Below are 19,963 nucleotides of genomic sequence, written 5' to 3' on the forward strand. Positions count from 1 at the left end.
GTCACGTCCCACCTCGTGAAGATTATGGACCTATGGATGATCATGGAGAAGTAGATGCCGAGTGTTTAAAGGCCCTGGCATGGAGAAGCTGATGCTGGATCTATGATGATCACAAATTGTTCTGTATTGTTGAAAGATTTATGACCAAACTCTTGATGTCACCCTTATGAGGATGGGTTCCCCTTTGAGTCTGGTTCCTCTCAAGGTTTCTCCTCATATCATCTAAGGGAGTTTTTCCTTGCCACTGTCGCCACGGCTGCTCATCAGGGACAAACGCACACCATTCACCTTCACTGTTGTTTTCTGTAAAGTTGCTTTGAGACAATGTCTGTTGTGAAAAGCGCTATACAAATAAACTTGACTTGACTTGACTTGACTGAATAGGAGGATGAGAGAGTGAGATGATAAATAAAGCAATGGTAAAAACTAACAAAGTACAAATACTTTATTACTGTAGTTAAGTAGATTTTCTGGTATCGGTATTTTTCCGTCACTATTTATTTTATTTTTACTCTCACTTATTACATTTTTACACAAATACAGTATCTGTACTTTCTTCTTCTGACATTTAAAAACAGACTCGTTACTTTAGTTTTCAATCTGTTTGGTGTTAATTTTTCACCCATTTCCCCAACACTTGTTTCTTGTCATTGCGAAGCTTTTTCAATCTACCACTGGTGTATCCTGGCTCTCACACAGTAGTTTATTAAGTTAACAATAAACAGCAGAAGGCAGTTAGAAGTCTGGGGTTAACATCGATGAGACAGAGGGAGTCAGTGATGTAAACATGACTGAGAACAGAAACATTCCTGATCACCTGATCATCATCTTTTCTCTGCTTGTGTTCTATATGGTGGATATTCAGCTTGGATACATTCATAAGATGCCAACATTTTTTATTTGTTTTGAATTAATATATTAATTGGGGCTGTCAAAATCAGCTGCAAATTAATTTCAATGGCACAAATTTTTATTAGCACACGATTAACGCAGCGCACATTTCTGTTTGACCATTTTTATCAAAAAATCTAATCAAATAAATAAATTATTATAAAAGGTGAAATAAAAATTCCGCATAACACACATTTATTCATCGATTGACAGCCCTAATGTTAATATGATGTGATGTCCAGTTACCAGCGTGACACTAAAACAGGAAGTAGAATTGGCTACTTTTTACTTAATTACAGGTCCGAGCCCAAACTTCTTTACTTCAACTTGAGTGAAAAAGTTTTAGTTAGCACTTCTTTTACCAGAATCTTTTAAAAATGAGTACCTGTACTTCTTAAGAGAAGGATGTGTGTACTTTTGCCATCTCTGATCTTTTTATTTAAAACAACAAATTCTCCAAACCATATCACTCATAAAATTCCCCCTATATGTTCTTATTCTGTTGCAATTTCAGAGAAGTTTATTGGCATCGGTAGAAAATACAATGGAAAAAAAAAAAAAATCAAAAATAGTTACAAACTTGCAAGATGCCAATGTAGGACAAAGTCTCTGTCTCTCACGATTTCTTTTCCTAAACACTCCTCCCCTCCCACTGCTGTCTCTTTCTCTCTCTCTCTCTCTCTCTCTCTCTCTCTCTCTCTCTCTCTCTCTCTCTCTCTCTCTCTCTTCTCTCTCATTTTCTCTATATATCTCTCCCTATGCCTCTATCTTTGCTGTCTGTTTTAATGGCCCACATACACAGTTCTTTTTATCTTATCCGTTTGCTTCTGTGTGTGTGTGTGTGTGTGTGTGTGTGTGTGTGTGTATATGGGAGTCTGTGTCTGTCTTATCTCTTCCTGTGTTGTGGGGTCTCTTCACAGCAGGCCTGCAGATGAAATGGAATCAAATACAAAATACTAAAAGTGTGTGTGTGTGAGAGAGAGAGAGAGAGAGAGACAGAGAGAGAGAGAGAGAGAGAGAGAGAGAGAGAGAGAGAGAGAGAGAGAGAGAGAGAGAGAGAGAGAGAGAGAGAGAGAGAGAGAGCAGAAGAAAGTGATGATAGAGTGATGATCGAATGAGAAGACTTCACTCTCTCTTTCCTTAACCCCAGGACATGATTAAGAATGAAACACAAAGCTGATCAAACATCTCTGTTCAGGTTTTTTTCTTTTGTGTTACAAAACTGGTGATCCGACTGAAGGAGGTTCTGTAGAGATGGATCACTCAGAGGTGAGGTGCGGAGTGAGGTCCAGGATGAGACGAGCTTCTCTGCCTTCTGTCTCTTCTTTTTTGTAATTCTCTCCATTCTGTTCTTTGCGATGACGAAGATCTCAATGCTGTTAGTAGAGATACATTATATGGACCAAAGTATGTGAACACTTGACCAAAAAATCGTACATTTGCCCATTAAGTCCCTCCAATTTTCTGGGAAGATGTTCTACTAGATTTTGGAGTGTGCTTGTTTAGATTTGTGATCATCCAACCCCAGTGGCCTTGGGGGAGCCTGGGGTGCAGTCAGCGTTCCAGATCACCATCGCTCTGGATAAGGGCATCAGCCAAATGCTGTAACTGTGAATATGAGAATCATATATGGATGAAAAAATCATGTGTGATTCAGAGGATAAAACATCCCACTGCACTTCTAAAGAAATACCAACACTCTGGAATGCCTTTCAACCAATCAAATTAGTGGACCAGATCTAACTGTTGTATAAAATAAACACGAACCATCAAAGAATGCGAATAAAGTGATGTGGGAATGAACTCTAACAATGTGTCTAACATTTACTTATGGAATAGAGGCACTGTATCAGAAACATGTTGAGAATCTGTTCTTTTCTCGCTTCAACTCGAATAAAATAGATACAACAGCTTCCTTAAATCTGCTCATCTGCTCTCAGGCTGAACGCTCAATGGTAACGCTGGATGTATACGGTATCTATTATTCATACGGACTTCATCTTTCTGTAGTCCTGACCGTATGTCAAACTTATCTCCTTCGATAAAGCGAAGTGAAGAACGCGGCGAGCGAGACGGAGGAAGCGAGTCGAGTCGAGTAAAGAAAAAGAAGATGTGATCGATTCACGAGCGAGAGACGAATGTCATGGAAAGGTGAAGTGATCTCTTTAAATCTTATTAAGGAGACGAAGCAGGTCATTATGCTTATCGTACAGTATTGTTGCAAAGTTGGAGGCACACAGTTGTATAGGATGGCTTTGGATTTGTTAGCATTACATTTTCCCTTCACTTGAACTAGGAGAATATTGTTCCAGCATGACAATGGCCCTGTGCACAAATCCAGCTCCATGAAGATATGCTTTACATGGGTTGGAGTGGACGATCCTGCTCTGGAGCTCTGACCTAAACCCTATGAGGTATAGTCTTGAAAATGATCAAGAAAGTGATCAAGAAAACAGCGGGTATTCACTGGTCTTTTTTGAAAGCACTATAGAAGTCAAATAGCTGTGAAAATGGCATCCAGTATTGTACATCAGAATTAGCAAATGTTTGGAGTTAAAAGGCATTAAAAAATACAAAACAAAGAGTGATAAATAGTTTTCAAGGTCGTCTGGTTTTCTCTTTTCGACTGGATGCGTTTCACCTGCCTTTGAAGATCCGCTTCATTTCATCTAAGAAAACTGAGAGTTAAAAAAAGAAGCTTGTCTTCCATTTCTCTCAGCCCGCTTCATTCTGATCCTTTATCCTCCTTTCCGTGTCTCCACCGTTTCTGTACTTCTCTCTCTCTCCCCGCGTTCTATTTAGCTAAATCTTACCTGTTTTATTTATTGCTGCTGAAGAGATTGAACACGGTGTAGCATGAATGATTTAGAGCGTGGGAAAGGAGGCCACGCTGTACGCCTAATCTGTTTTGGCTAGCTGAATCAATAGGGATGCCCCGCAGCTCTTCTGCAGCCCTGTACACTCTCTCTCTCTCTCTCTCTCTCTCTCTCTCTCTCTCTCTCTCTCTCTCTCTCTCTCTCTCTCTCTCTCTATCAATCGCACACTCACACACTCTCCAAAAATCACTTTTCAAGAACCGTTCCAACTGGAGTGAAACTCGACAAATTTTAAGTATCCTCCTAAAGCCCTGAGAAACTTTACTTCTTTTCTTCACTGATAAACTCTGTGAACTCGCAAAGCCTGAATAGAATAAAGAATAAATTTAAGACTCCTATCCAATGACACTGTTGAATTCTGGATTGTGATTGGTCAGTAGGTGTTATGCCTTTCAAACACTATGGAAACTGAATGTTTTTCTAATCCGGAATATTTTCCAATTTTCCAACTATTTTACTATGCTCATAAATGTGACCTTAATTCTTGACCATGATTTATCATTGCATACACAACTCAAGACACTTCAGCAAGTACAATAAGACTGTATGGACTGGGATACCTGACTTTAAGATCTCCTGCTATAGAGCTTCAACCCTATTGAACACATTTGGAATAAATTGAGATGTTGACTGAACCCCAGGCCCTTTCCCCTCACCTACATCAGTACCTGACTTTACTAACACCCTTATAACTGAATGAATCTAGCACAAATCTCCACAAGCACAGTCCAACATCTAGTGAACATCTTCCCAGAATAGTGCAGGATATTATAGAGTGAATGGGGAATAAATGTGGAATGGGATTTTCAAAAACAAGCACATATCAATCTTTGTCTGGTGTCTACATGCTTTTGTCCATATAATGTACATTGGTGTGGAGCTACAACAGATTTCTTTTCCAATAATATTTAATTGCTTCTCCCAGAGCCTTAAGAAATTTTTTTGACTTTTTCTTTTTTTGGGGGCTGATCACGGTATCATGGTTCGTGTCGAGATGTCATGATATGCGTGATCGGTGCTGTATTTTAAGTAAGGAGGCTTATTTAACTTGCCATGTCATGTTCTGTTAACCTTAGTGATACTGGGAAAAGTGTTGTTATGGTTAGACAGACATTAACAGGACAGGAGCACGGAAAAATTATCCAAAGCGATTTACAACTGAGTAGTTGATTGGTAATGGCCTTGCTCGAGAGCCCAGCACTGGTAGCTTGGTGCTGCTGGGATTGGAACTCAAAAATCTTTTCAATCCAAGGTCCAAAGGTTTAATCACTGAGCTACCACCTCCCCTCCCCTTAATTTGCTTATGTTTGTGATGCGACTGCTTGCACTAAGAGCATGTGTAAATGAAGCAAGTTAACGAAAATCTAGTACAGATGGTTCCCAAGTTATGATGGCTCAACTTACGATTTTTCTATCGTACAATTTTGTAAGCGATACGATTGTAAAAATATTTCACGCTTCGCCTGGATTTGTAACTCGATTTTTTTCAAGTTACAAGGGGAAAATCTCCATGTTAAGTCGGAGACTACCTGTATATGAGAATGCTTCTTGTTTGCAAGGATTCCTATTGAAGTTGTCCTAAGATGCTCTGTTTGTCAACACTTGACTTGAGTTTGGTGGAAAATGATGCTAAAAATCAATGAATGATCAAATAATAGGGGCACAACAGTACGCAAAATTCACGGTACCTCAGTTTTTAAGTCACTGTTTGGTTACATTTTGGCACGTTTATGCGGAAGAAATGCTTGTTGTTTTTTATTAATGCTGTAAATTATTATAAAAATTTACTAACCCTTACCCTGATCATCAATATTTGAACAGTTTTAAACATTGTTAAAACAATTTTAAATAAAATGCCCCACCTGGTTAAACAATATTTATTTATTTTATAAACATAAAACTGAATAAATTAAAATAATTCAATTCACTTTTATTATATTGTCAATCAATTACATTGGCACAAATTAAATTGATTAAATTTAATTAAATAAATGGAAAAATATTATTAAATATATTGCATTTGTTAGACCCCATTTGGGTAATAAAGATACATATAGAAGTGTGTGTGTGTTTGTGTGTGTGAAAGAGTTTGTTTTATATTTAATAATAATTTTTCTAAAGATATAATCTACTTAACTGTTCTACTTATTTCAGCATACTTTATCAAATATCTTCATTCCTTTCATTCTTCATTCATTTACTCCCTCGAATGGTCAGGATTTTTTCCCTTTTAGAAGAAATTTTTGAAGCTGGACATGAAAAGCAGAAGAATCCATAGTGAGACCGTCAATACAAATGGTATTTCGGTGAACTGCAAATCATAGTGGAGTAGCCACAGTGCCACTGCACTCAATCTAGTTTCTTTTTTGTGCCCCTGGGATTGTTGTGTATGTTTTCAAGTTTAATAATTTTCATAATAATAGTAATAATAATAATAATAATAATAATAATAATAATAATAATAATAATAATAATAATAATAATAATAATAATAATAAAAAGCAGTGAAACCACACGCAAATTTCGAGGCAGAGACAAAACAAACTTGTGGTCCGCTACTTAATACGTTTGTGAGGGAGTTTGAATGTTCCAGCAAATGCAAAAGCAACATCTATACAACTCTCTAAAAAACCTCAGTCCCCGATTTGGACCTCCATATTTGGACTGGCAATGAAAACCAGGTCTCTTGCATGTTGCTTCTACATCTTATGCTAATAAAAACTCTTCTACAGTTTTCTTTAAACTGAGGCGCAGTTCATTTTAAGATGCTTTTCTCCCCAGCCGAAGTTCATAGAAATGGATCATTATTATTAACTCTAACCAAAGTGAAGTTTTAAAAATTGCATAAGGTTGCCTTATGACTTTTGATTTCTTTAAAACTCCAAAAAACATTTAGCATGCAATCAAGTCACGGTAATATGTACCGCCGAGCTCCAACCCCCGACCTCCCGCAGCGAAAGACTGACTCCACAGTAGCCTGAGCGCCTCACGCTGGGAAATCACTTAAAAAGATCACATTTACACATTCAAATCATCAGGGTTAAATTAACTGTTACAAAACGCACGGTGCGTGATGGGAACAGGCCGATCGGGCTCATAGACCCTCCGCAGGAGTGTAATAAACACCACCGGTTTGTGCTGTGCGTGAAAGCCGAGATTCGGCTGAACTGTAAAGAAGTGCGGTTATTTAGTGCTGGCGTAAATTCGCTGGATGTAATTAGAAAAGGTCGGATCGATAACATGATGCTTGTTAAGGGCTTTCGGCTAAACCTAGCCAGTGCTGGGGATCGCAGGAAGACAGACCATTTCTGGATTTGATACTTTCATCGAAATAGCTTTTGACCAAAGATTTCTTTGAACGCTATGTCCCGATTTTTTCTTCATTGCTCCATATGATCCAGACTTTACACTTCTTCTCAATCACAGCAACTCTAGCAGCTGTACCAGTGGCAATGATCATGTAAAAAGGAAAAAAAAAGGAGAAGAAAAAAAGACAGAAATGTGAGTCCTGCTGCACGTCCAAAGTGTCTTCAACATTTACACGAGCTTCTTCCCAAACTGTCCTGCCTGGATAATTCCTGAGACGCCGAGACACATTGAGAGGTTGTGATGCAACCTCAACAAACAGCTCCATGTCTTCTGTCTCAAAACAAATGAGTAATTGGCCATGAGTCGTCATAAGGAGACATGACAGCTCATGACACACACTGGGGTATTATAATAATCCTGTCTCTGACATATCATTATATTCGTGTCACATGAAGATTCTTCCCTCATTATTTCGGACAGTGGACCATGTAATACCGTTCCGCCGCCATTTATTAGCCTGTTCTGGTAACTCTATTCCTTTTCACGCCAATATCCCGGACAAGAATTAGTCTCAAATCTTCCATTTCACAATCACAGCACCCACTCAGCACCTCCAATCTTCTCCCAGATAAAGGCCGGATAATGAACTCACAGCATGAGGAAAATTGGACCAAAGCTGTAAAACGTTTGAGGAAGACGAGCCATGGATCGTTTTCCCACTTTTTAAAAAATGCTAATGACAACATGGCGGATGGGAGGCACCAAAAAAAAAAAAAAGAGCAAAGGAGGCTGATCTGTCTGGTCAATGATACCGTGGTGGTGATGACCATTAGTATGCAGCAGTGAGAGGTGACACATCTGGAAATGTGGGTTTAGAACAGGGGTAATGAAATGCAATCAGGGTGATGAGGTACATAATGCCAGGAAAAAAAATTGCTTATGAAATGTGTCCATGATTGCACCACATGCCAAATCGCTGCCAAGACACATACAACAGACCAAACAAAAGTTTTGCGGGTTTGTTTTGGAAGTTTGGTCGATTCAGGATTTCTTGGCCTCATTAGTCTGACTCAATGATACTTTGTTTTCGAGGTTATTAGAGGCTTGTCACTGTTCACTGTCACAGTGTAAAGATGTTTAAACATTTTTAAAAAGTCCCCATGTTTCTTCGGTTCTCTTACTTTTTAAAACTAGCGAGTTTTCTTTCTTTTTTTTAAGAAAGGCATTTTTTTATTTGGTCAAGAGCATCCCATTAACAACTCGTGCATGCATCATGATTCAACAGCCTGGATTTAGTATTTCATTGCATTAAGATTCTAGGTTCAAGCCCTGGTATTGCCAGCTGACACTCCTGGGGCCCTTGAGCATGGCCCTTAACCCTCTGTGCTCAAGGCTGACCCTGCATGCTGATCCCAGTTTCATAACATTGCTGGGATATGTGAAGAATTTCACTGTGATTTAAATTACATTCGACAAGTATAAAGCACCTTTCTTATCCAGAGCCAAAGGGACTTGCTCAGGGGCCAGAAGTGGCAGCTTGGTGTGGCTGAGATTTAAACTCATAACCTTCTGAGCCAATATTTTAACCACTTAGGTACCACCTCCCCACAAAAACAACCAGGAGCCACACAGCAATAGTTCATAATTAGCATCCATTCATTCGCTTTTACTACTTGGTTGAAATGAAAACCTGCAGATTTTTTTTGCAAATAAGATCATAAACATCACAAGCGACATTCTATACAGGGTATATTTCCAAGGGCCACCGAAATTCACAGACTCTGAATAAACCTTGAGCCACCTTGAGTCTTGTGGTTAAGTGTCGGTCTGTTGTGTTTGATTGCTACATGTGTACTCACTGTGTTGGTGATGGTTGTTGTGTTGCTGTCACTGTTTACTGGGTCGCTGTGTGTCTGTGTTGGTGTGTAGATAGTCAGGGTGTGTTCGGGTACTCGGCTTTGTCCTGTGTAGTCCTGCGTGGGAAGGGCATGGGGTGCGGTGAAGTCTCCTGGGATACCGTTCTGTGGGGGAGGAAATTGTGCTGGGGTGTAGGACTGAGCCATCGCGTCCACCGGATTGGTTGCCTCTTGGTTACCCTGGAAACAGAAGGAAAAAAAATTTAAAAATGGAGGCAAGGCCTGTTCGATTGGAGTGTTAGGTAGGTTGAAATGATGTTCAGGACAAGAACTAGAAAAGAAGTCCACTGGGGTTTATGTAGATGTTGTTAGTGATGTTTCTTTTTATTATTTTTTTAAGGTTTTTTAAATAACTAACAAAGTTTGGTTAAAAACAATTGGTTCTCGCAAAATTCTCTTTGCTCTCCGACTGTTCAAAGCGCACAACAGAAGGAAAGTAGTTCAGATAGATGGTGAGGTTTACTGCACTGATTTCTTTTCCAAACTTGGCTTGGCTGAGGAGTTCCTAAAGCAGCGATGTCCCACGCTTTAAAAGAAAGCAGTGATCAGAGTGAATCTCACTGACAATTAGCAAACGCCTTGATCAGAAGTAGGGGGAAAAAAAAAAACAGTTTTTGAAGCAGAGCAATGCTCAATGGATTTTCACCATAGGGAATCTCATTAGCTTTTAGCCAGAGCTTTTAGATGGAGATTACCTCACTAACTCAGCAAGTGTTGGCTTTGATTCTTATGAGATTGTTTGATCATCTCAACAGCTGTTTGACTGTGAAATAGACTTCTAATACAATGTCTACTGTGTCTTCTCCTCCTCTCTCCTTGTGATCACTTTCTCCCTCTATATTATATATCTATCCCTGGCAGTAGATGATGGATGATACACTGGTCTTGTGCTCCTGACCCCTGGGTTGAGAAAGCAAGTGAAGAACACAGTGTGAAAGGAAGTAGGGCAAAAGTGTGAACACTGCACATGACTTGTGTGATATTGAAATAATGGATGTTTTCAGTCATGCACATCGCAAAGTCAGGCAAGGGCCAATACAGGAGGTTATGTTATCGTTCCACCACACACAACACAGAGCCCTGAGATACCATGGAGCGATATGACGGACTGATAACTCCACATGATGGAGATACACACAAGCTCTTAATATCCCTTGAACAAGATGGGAGGGTGGTGAGACACGATCACCACACAATCTAATAACACATTCCATGCATCTTTGAAATCGAATTTCTGGATCCGCACAGGCCGAGACGGACGTGTAATTCTTTCAAGCAGCTCACAGCTGGCGAGGAACAAGAACACATACAATAAACAGATAAAGTGGCCTCCATTTCCTTCCGGAGAGAGTGTGAGGGGAGACACAGTGGTGAGGGGTGGGAGCGATAAGTGCATTTTCGCTCACTTCTCTTCATCATTGTTGTTGCTGCTTCCTGTCTCTTTTCTGGATGTTTTTGATTGTGAGAAGACCATCTCATAACCCATAATTCTTTTTTTTTTTTTTTTTTTTACTTCTTGTTTGCAAACACTCATTAGACTTATTAGCAATTTCAAAGAGGATTTTTTTCCTTGGATTCACACATATAATTTATGGATTTTTTTGCTGTATATATACTGTATATATATAATTTTCTCCCTATCAACAGCAAAAAAATCCATAAATGATATGCATGAATCCAAGAAAAAAATCCTCTTTGAAATTGCTAATAAGTCTAATAAGTGATTATATATATATATATATATATATATATATATATATATATATATATATATATATATATATATATATATATACACACACACACACACACACACACACACACACACACACACACACACACACACACACACACACAAACTGACGCATTGTTTTTAACATATTTGCATCGGTATAAACCAATTTATTCATATTTAATTATAATGAAATGAAATTATAATGAAACTGACCAATAATTTGTGACCAATATTTTATATGTAGATTGATTTCTCCTCAGTTTCTCTACAGTTTCTCGAGCGATTTTTCTCAATATGAATTATCACAATGCTACCAAAACCGAAGAGTCACATAGAACACAGATTAACATAGCAGAGGTAGAGCTGCATCCCAGAGACAGAACAGGAAAAAAACATCTGGTTTATTTAAACTTTTTGTCTTTTTTTTTTCAGAATGTCAGAATGGTACTTAAGTAAAAAGTGATTTATGATTTTTGTTAACGAAACAAAAGTATCGTATTGCATTAAATAGCTTTGTTTTAAATCGAAATTGTATCGCACTGCATAGTAATGGGGTGAATCATATCGCGTATATGAGAATCTGAGAATCGTATCGTATCATTGGCTTCACATGAAGATGTTAATCACATCTCACATCCGCCTCAGTTATGGAGCTGCACATCCCTACAATATACTAACATTTCCTCAAACTAAACATAGGCTTAAATCCATACTGTATTTTAGTTCTGTATAAAATTTAATGAAAAAAAGGTTATATGGTAATGGCAATAAAGGGAAAAAACAGGCAGGTTTACATAATTTCTATGCACATCCTTCCACATTTCCTGTTCTGGCTCTCCAGTGCAACATTTTTAGGTCGCTAGGTGATGGGTGATGCAATTAAGCATTCAGAGTCTATCATAGAAATAACAGCGGATTAGCAGATTCACGTCTATTGAGTTCCACACTGTAAAACATTCCCTAATGCATTCATTTCAGGCTTTTTCTCGTGTAGAAGAAGTGCACGACAAGTCGATAAACATTTTTCTTCTGGAAGATTTGCTCTGGTCAGCTTGCCATATTGACACCTGTGATTTGAGGTCTACCGACAGGACACACGTAAGCAGAATGCTACAACCGTCCTTGATTAAAAAAACAAAACAAACAGACAGTGGGGGTTGTAGTGGCAATTTTAACAGCACATCAGTAAACTCAAATAAACTCAACCTTCTTCTCCAATCCTTTTTCTTTTCCCTTTTTATTGCACTCTGTTCATTTGTCGCATTACAGTCTTTGCACGCTTCAAGCTTTTGGTGTTTCGTGATCTCTCTTGAAACCTACTCAGTCCCACGGCTTGACATTAATTTTCATCTTGCACTCCCTTCCTACGCCTTTCTGGCTTTTACAGAGAACGATCTTGTCGGGTATTTTTCCTCCACTGTCTCCAATGTGCTGTCCCGTGAGCTTTGCATCGAGGTCAATCAGCAACAAGTCACAACTTCTCTCCAGCGGCTTTGACTTTTATTTGGTGGATATCAATGACCATTGCTCAGACTTTTCCCCCCCGAACACAAAATGCGCTTCTCCAAGCAGCAGACTACAACTTTCAGGACCATGCAGTTATAATAGGAAAATGGCAGAAAAGAAAACTCGTCAGACGAACGTGAATCATCCAGGGCTTTCTTGTCAAAGATCTCATATCTATGATGTGGATGACAAACTCTTAGGCCCAATGGGAACGGACTGGCTGCGAAAAGACTCTGAATATCTGACAAGTGATAGAGCTGATGCTGCATTTACCTATTCCCAAAACACAAAAGTGGCTTGTTGACCATACTTTGTCTTTCTTTCAGCATTTGAGAAATAGAAAAGTATGCATCTTGCTCTGTGTAGCCAAAAAAAAAGTGCTCGTCGGCGAGATGGCGGTCTCCTGGGTATGTCTTTTGTACCTTTAGTTAGAGGTGCATAATTTTAGTAGAACATAATTATAGTACATAATTGGATCATAAGGACAACTTCTGTACCTCTGAGGCTACTTTTATACCAGTGGACCGTGGGGAATACAAGAAACCACTAGATCACCATTTATTTTGACAGCATAGGGTGTGCACTATGCATAATAATCTTCTCGTTTTCTACTTATTCACTGATCGAGCCTCTTGAATTTGGTTTTTAAATGTAAGGAAATGCAATTAAAAAAGGGGGTCAAGGAACACCAGGACTTGCTTGCAGTGATGGAAGATCAGATCATTTTAGTGACTCAGCTCTTTGAATCTCGTTCATCAAAATAAACAAATCTTTTTTTTTTTTTTTTGGAGTCATTTGGTGTAGCGTATATAAGAGCGACCTGACAAAAAAAAAGACCAGAAATAAACAAATCACTGTTTGAGAAGAGTCACATTAAATATTTTTTCTTTCCTTTCCTTTCCTGTCCTGTCCTGTCCTGTCCTGTCCTGTCCTGTCCTGTCCTGTCCTGTCCTGTCCTGTCCTTCTCCACTTTCCTTTTCTTTTCTTTTCTTTTCTTTTCTTTTCTTTTCTTTTCTTTTCTTTCCTTTCCTTTTCTTTCCTGTCCTGTCCTGTCCTGTCCTGTCCTGTCCTGTCCTGTCCTGTCCTGTCCTGTCCTTCTCCACTTTTCTTTTCTTTTCTTTTCTTTTCTTTTCTTTTCTTTTCTTTTCTTTTCTTTTCTTTTCTTTTCTGTCCTGTCCTGTCCTGTCCTGTCCTGTCCTGTCCTGTCCTGTCCTTCTCCACTTTCCTTTCCTTTCCTTTTCTTTTCTTTTCTTTTCTTTTCTTTTCTTTTCTTTTCTTTTCTTTTCTTTTCTTTTCTTTTCTGTCCTGTCCTGTCCTTCTCCACTTTCCTTTCCTTTCCTTTCCTTTCCTTTCCTTTCCTTTCCTTTCCTTTCCTTTCCTTTCCTTTCCTGTCCTGTCCTGTCCTGTCCTGTCCTTTCCTTTCCTTTTTTCCTAATTCCTTTCTATCCATTTCAATAGATATGGGTCAAATCTGACCGAGAACAGCCTCAATGTACAAAACATTGTAGCACCTTTACAGAAGTAGAATATTTGACAATATTTTCATTTTTGTGTATTTTTGGGTCACTTTAGGAAAAGTCATTAAATTCCATATTTATTATATATTTTTTTATATAAATGTATTATTGCTGTCAAATGTCAAATCGGGTCACATATGACCTGAACAGTATGTAAGGAACACTATAAACGCTAGTCCATGTTAGTACTGCAGACCAAATTCAACTTGCTGTTGTTAGTATTAACCCATGATCAGTGGAACCACCCAGACTGAGGGGGTTTATGTTTGACCGGTGGCTCCCTGAGAGCCAATTTGCCTAACCCGTTGATGGAAAAGCTATTACGGGTGAAAGGGTAAAACTGCTCCACCTCCACGTATGAGACTGCAGGGAATGCCCATTCTCAAATGAACATTGATTCCATCTCTCTTTTTCTTTCTCTCTCCCTCCATTATGCCTGTGCTCTATCTGTTTCACACACATACACATTATCTTCCTTCTCATGTTCATCCTATCACTCTTTCTTTCTCTGTCCCTTGGGCCATAGTCTCTCCATCTCTCTCTTTCTCTCTCTCTGAAGATGCAGCTGTTCGGGGCGATGCCTTGCCCCTGTCTCAAGTTAGTAGGCATTAGTAGAGTGGGTGTGTACAAGCTTCGAGATCAAACATCTTTCCCAGTTTTCTGCTTTGCTTATAAACACTACTTTATTATGCCGTTTCAGCTCCTAGCCGCATGCGGAGACAGGGAGGTTTGAATTCTTAGTGAGATCATATACACTGCGAGCCTCGGAGCTGAGCTACTTGCACAAAGTAGAGATTTAATACTTGAATTGCACACATGGGTAGGCAGACCTCATACATAACTACACACCTAACTGCTATTCTGAGAATTGCATAGGCTTTTGCTCACGTGGGGCAGAATGGAAGGAAAACAGAAGTGTGAATGCATTCCTTCCAATTCCGAACTTAAACCCGATGCCATTGGTTCTTGCTGGATCTCGATGATGCAGCTTGAGGAGGTTTTTCTCCGAAAGCGATTATTGTGTCAACCGAAATTTTTATTGCACACTGATCTTGAAAATGATCTGTAAATTATTTCCAGGTAGCTGATAAAGCTTATGCAAATAACGACTCTTTTAAACTATGGGGAGCAGAAAAACACTCCAGAATTTCACTGCTTTCAAAGAGCAGCCAGGCTAAACATGAGCAATACACCAGTGTTGTTTTTCCACCATAATAAAGTGTAAACAGAATGACAATAGAATTGTCAAAAAAATGAACAAACTATGTATTGTCCAGTTTCAATGCATTGTTGTCAGGGCAGCTTTTAAAGCCAGTGTTAAATAAATAATATCTCAAACATAGAACCACTAATGAGAAAGTAAGGCTCTATTTCAGTGGATCCCATTGTGGGGCTTTCATGGAAACCATAAATTTGTCAAGTATAGAGTAGAAGGATTCCTCTGGGATAGAAATAGCACCAATAAGAAGGTCAAAGGTCAGTTAGCCACAGGAGAAACTCAGACTCTTTGTTATCATTCATATATATGTATCACTACCAAAGGGTTTAACACTACAGTGCTTGGGGTAAATAGATCTTTGAGTTTCAGGAAGAGGAAAAATATTACACAAGGAAAATTGAGAAAGGGAGAAAAAAAAGAGTGAGAGAGTCCCAATGTCCCATATATCATGCATATTTAAGCTTGGGCTCATCAGTTCTTAGCTGAAAACTGGAAAATCTTTTATCTTACATAATTTTTTTCATCTTATCTTATCTTATCTTATCTTATCTTATCTTATCTTATCTTATCTTATCTTATCGTAGCTCCTCACTGCAACATTTCCTGCATGTTGCATCCATGAAGAAACCTAGATGCTCAGAAGGGATGCATGGATTTCTACAATTCATCTACTACATAGCAAAACATCTGATCACTAGCTCCTGCTTCTAAGTGTTTCAAAAAACACTCTTAATCCCTTTTCACTTAAGGTACTATTTACGACAGCGACTTTAGCCTCTTCCTACCAACCATCCCTTGCTGAACTTTAATTAGCCGGTTCTGTTGGACGTGATGTCTCTGTTTGCTCCTGAGCGCTCGGGTTCGGACAGGCATTTGATTAATTACATCTACTTCACTAACTTACTCATTACACAACATGGGTGGAGAGAAAAACGCATCCTGATCACGATGCCAATCTCACAGAGACAAAAAAAGAACCACTTCCCCTAAGCCACTTCCCCCACAAAACGTGTGTGTGTGTGTGTGTGTGTGTGTGTGTGTGTGTGTGTGTAAGATACACACACTGTACATCTATTTTTCTATCACTTACTAAATAAGCCTCTTCCCTGCAAACAAAAGAAACACTCTTAATTTGTTCACAGAGCCCATCAGCATGGAAATGTCTCCAAACAATCCCATGAACCTGATGGAGTGGTTTAATAATCGGCCATGTTGCAACCTTGACCCTCTTTTTTTTGTTGTTTTCTTTTCATCCCAGGCACTTGAGGAAAAGGTAAGATGCTAATGATCCGAGTGTTTCGGTGTTAATGTCTCCTTTCTCGCTTCTCGCCTCTTTAATCACACACTAATTCCTCTCATGAAGATCTGAACAATAGCTTACATTCGCTTTTACTCTCAACTCTCACCATGGACCATCAGCCTGCTTCACTAATCACTACACTCATCCCTCCAGTGCAGAGAGAACGAGGGAGAGGGAGAGAGAGATGGGGGATATTACGAGTTCTAATGATGTGTGTTCTTCTACTCATTAATAAGGAAGCTTATTAACTGTGATTATGAGCGTCGCATGTGTCAGAATTCACCAGCGCTTGGGAAAAACGGCTTGGGAGAGATTGTAAATAAACGGAGGGAGAGTGGAGTGGGTAAATGGACAGAGAGAGAGTGGGAAGACGAACAGAGGAAGAGTGAGAGAGGGTATATGAATAGAGGGAGAAAGGGTAAATGAACAAACGCAGAGCGGGTGAATGAACAAAGGGAGAACGGGTGAATGAATGGAGGGAGAGAGGGTATATAATGGAGGGAGTGCAGGTCAATAAACGATGGAAAAGTGCGTAAATGAGAGAGAGAGTGTGTAAATTAAACAAAGATCAAAATGTTAAAGAGGAATGAAACAGAGGAAGAGAGGGAAAAAGAATGAAGCGAAAGCAGGAAAATGAGTAAATGAACAAAGGGTAAGCAGGTAAACGAATGAGGAGAGAAAGAGTGAGATGAAAAACAGTTCAAAGAACAGAGGGAGAATGGGTGAATGGATGGAGCGCAGGAAAATGAAAAAAAGACCAAGAAATAAACAGTGGGAGAATGAGTAAAGGAACGGAAGGAGAGCATGTAAAGAAAGGTTTGGCTTATATATCTATATATCTATCTATATATCTATATCTATATCTATATCTATATATATATATATGAATGTGTGTGTGTGTGTGTGTGTGTGTGAGATAGAAATCACTGTTTCTGCTTCATAATAGAGTTGTCCGGCGGATACTGCAGATATCAGTTCTGAATTATTTACCATGCTACCAGAGGATTTCTTTCTCTCTTTCTATATCACTCAGGCACACACACACACACACACACACACACACACACACACACACACACACACACACACACACACACACACACATATACAGAACTCCATACTTAGGAAAAAGTAAAAGCTGTAAGAGAGGTCCAGGAAGAGGAGCAATGTACGGTCGTCTGTTTAGCACGTGTGTGTGTGTGTGTGTGTGTGTGTGTGTGAGTGTGTGTTTGTGTTTGTGTGTGTGCATGACAGACGCATTTCGATTGCCTTGACATCTAATGAACGTCCAAAGTCCAAAAAAATGAGTCGCTGAAAAGCAATTGACTGACCCCCGTCATTCCTCACGCATGCACTGACCCGTGAATATTTCATTATGGAGGAGAGGCGTGTGGAGCATACCAATGCAGAGGGAGACGGGGGTGGGCCCATTTACAGAGTGAACCGGTCAACTGTCACAAGCTTCTCGTGACTTGTTTTCTCTTCCCTGCCTGGTGTTATGTGAGGTATGATGGTGTGAGTTTAATGCAGGGTAAAAAGCACATAACAGGCTGCCTTGAGTTTGCCAAAAGGCACCTCTCAGACCACGAGAAACAAAGATTGAACTCTTTGGCCTGAATGCAAAGCAACATGTCTGGAGAAAACCAGGCACTGCTTATCACCTGGCCAATACCATCCCTACAGTGAAGCATGGTGGTGGCAGCATCATGCTGTGGGGATGTTTTTAAGCATTAGGAACTGGAAAACTGGTCAGGATCGAGAGAAAGATGAATACAGCAATGTACCGAGACTTTTTTTGCCCCTATTTTTTATGAGCTGAACTCAAAGATCTAAGACTTTTCTATGTATATAAAATGCCTATTTTACTTAAATATTGTTCACAAATCTGCCTAAATCTGTGTTTGTGAGCTCTTCTCCTTTGCCGAGGAAATCCATCCACCTCAGAGGTGTGGCAGATCAAAATGCTGATTAGACAGCATGATTACTGCACAGGTGTGCTTTAGGCTGGACACAATAAAAGGTCACTCTAAAATTTGAAGGTAGGTAGTAGCTCAGTGGTGAAGGCATTGGACTTGGGTTTGGATGGTCATAGGTTCAAATCCCAGCACCACCAAGCTGCTACTGCTGGGCCCTTGAAAAAGGCCCTTAATGCTCCATTGTAAGTTGCTCTGGGTAAGTGCGTCTGCCAAATGCTTTAAATGTGAAGTGATGTGAATACTTTCTGGATGCACTGTATATCTTAATTTCTTTTCATTTCATTGATTAAATTTCTGTCACTGTATTTCTTTCCACCCATCCTTCCATTTCCATAATTTGTTTTCCATCATTCTTTGTTTTTTGTTTTGTTTTGTTTTTTACATCTGTTCATTTCTGCCATTCCTTCTTTCCTTTCTGGTGTGCTTCATTTCCTACTTTATTACTTTATTTAATTTTCTTCCTAGTTTCCATCCTTTCATCCATCCTTTCATCCATCCTTTCATCCATCCTTTCATCCATCCATCAAGCCTTTTTCCATTTTCTTCTTACTCACATTATTTAGTTTTACGTCACTTACTTTACTTTACTTTCTTTCTTCACTTTCTCTGAGCCCTAAAACTTATTTGGAAATAAAAAAATAAGACCACATATTTTGAAAGTCTGCTGGGCAAACACACAGACCAATAAAGAGAGAGAGAGAGTGATAGATATAGATAGAGGGAGAGATATATGTAGCTATCAGCAGGAAATAAAGCACCCATGTGTCACTCATCACCCCGGGAAGCCCTTCTGCACTTTCTTTTTCCCTCCAAACTTTTCCCCTGCCTGCAGTACGGAGGTGTTCATGTGCACAGAGCCTTGAGGAATAAACGGCGCGCCGGCTGCTCTGGGTTTTCACTCTCACTCTCCTGACACTCACTGAGACTCGCTCCAGCTCCGGCCTGCAGTCATGCCAGCGCAGCGCTTTACAGCAGCAAAATGAACCGAGTCACAGCTCAGTAGCCTATAGGAGCTAATGGAGAAGGGTTTTCGCAACACACACACACACACACACACACACACACACACACACACACACGCACACACACACACACAGAGCTATTAGTGAAATGTCTCCACACGTTCCGCTCAGAAAGGACTTTATGGCTTAAAGAAAGGAAGACTTCATTTCCTCCAGGGTTTGAAACGCGCAACATGCGAACACATAAAACTCCACACTATATCCCAAACATCTGTGTGTGCCGTCTGTGTGGTATAGTGAGGATCGAACCAAGAGCCTCCAGGGTAGGATGGAGCGGGGGAGTGGAAAAGAGAGAGAGATTTTAATTCTTCTTCTTCTTTCGGCTTCTCCCATTGGGGGTCGCCACAGTAGATCATTCGTTTCCCAACCCCCCTGTCCTCTACATCTGCCCCTTTTAAAACTACTACCTGCATGTTTTCCCTCACCACATCCATAAACCTCCTCCTTGGTCTTCCTCTTTTCCTCTTTCCTGGTGGCTCCATCCTCAGCATTCTCTCACCCCATGTCCCTCCTCTGCACATGTCCAAACCATCTCAATCACAAGCAGTAGGAAGCAGATAGGATCAGCAGAACGTCTACATTAAGTTGTATAGTGTATATATAATGAGTTGACAGCAGTACAGTGTGAACAGAATGTGACGAATGTGAACAGAGCTTTTTCTAGAAATAGGTGTAATGCACAGTGATGAACTGGTG

General features: G+C 39.7%; 1 protein-coding gene across 1 annotated transcript in view; it reads right to left on the minus strand.

Annotated features, from left to right (window-relative positions):
- Positions 1 to 19,963, minus strand: part of rbfox3b (RNA binding fox-1 homolog 3b) — a 172,168-nt gene that overhangs the window by 21,942 nt on the left and 130,263 nt on the right. Inside the window, 2 exon segments of the mRNA XM_083545423.1 lie at positions 8,821 to 8,920; positions 8,922 to 9,172. Of these exon segments, the coding sequence (XP_083401549.1) occupies positions 8,821 to 8,920; positions 8,922 to 9,172 (351 nt within the window).

The sequence above is a fragment of the Silurus aristotelis genome (genome assembly GCF_946808225.1).
Source record: "Silurus aristotelis genome assembly, chromosome: 6".
NCBI classification, from domain to species: domain Eukaryota; kingdom Metazoa; phylum Chordata; class Actinopteri; order Siluriformes; family Siluridae; genus Silurus; species Silurus aristotelis.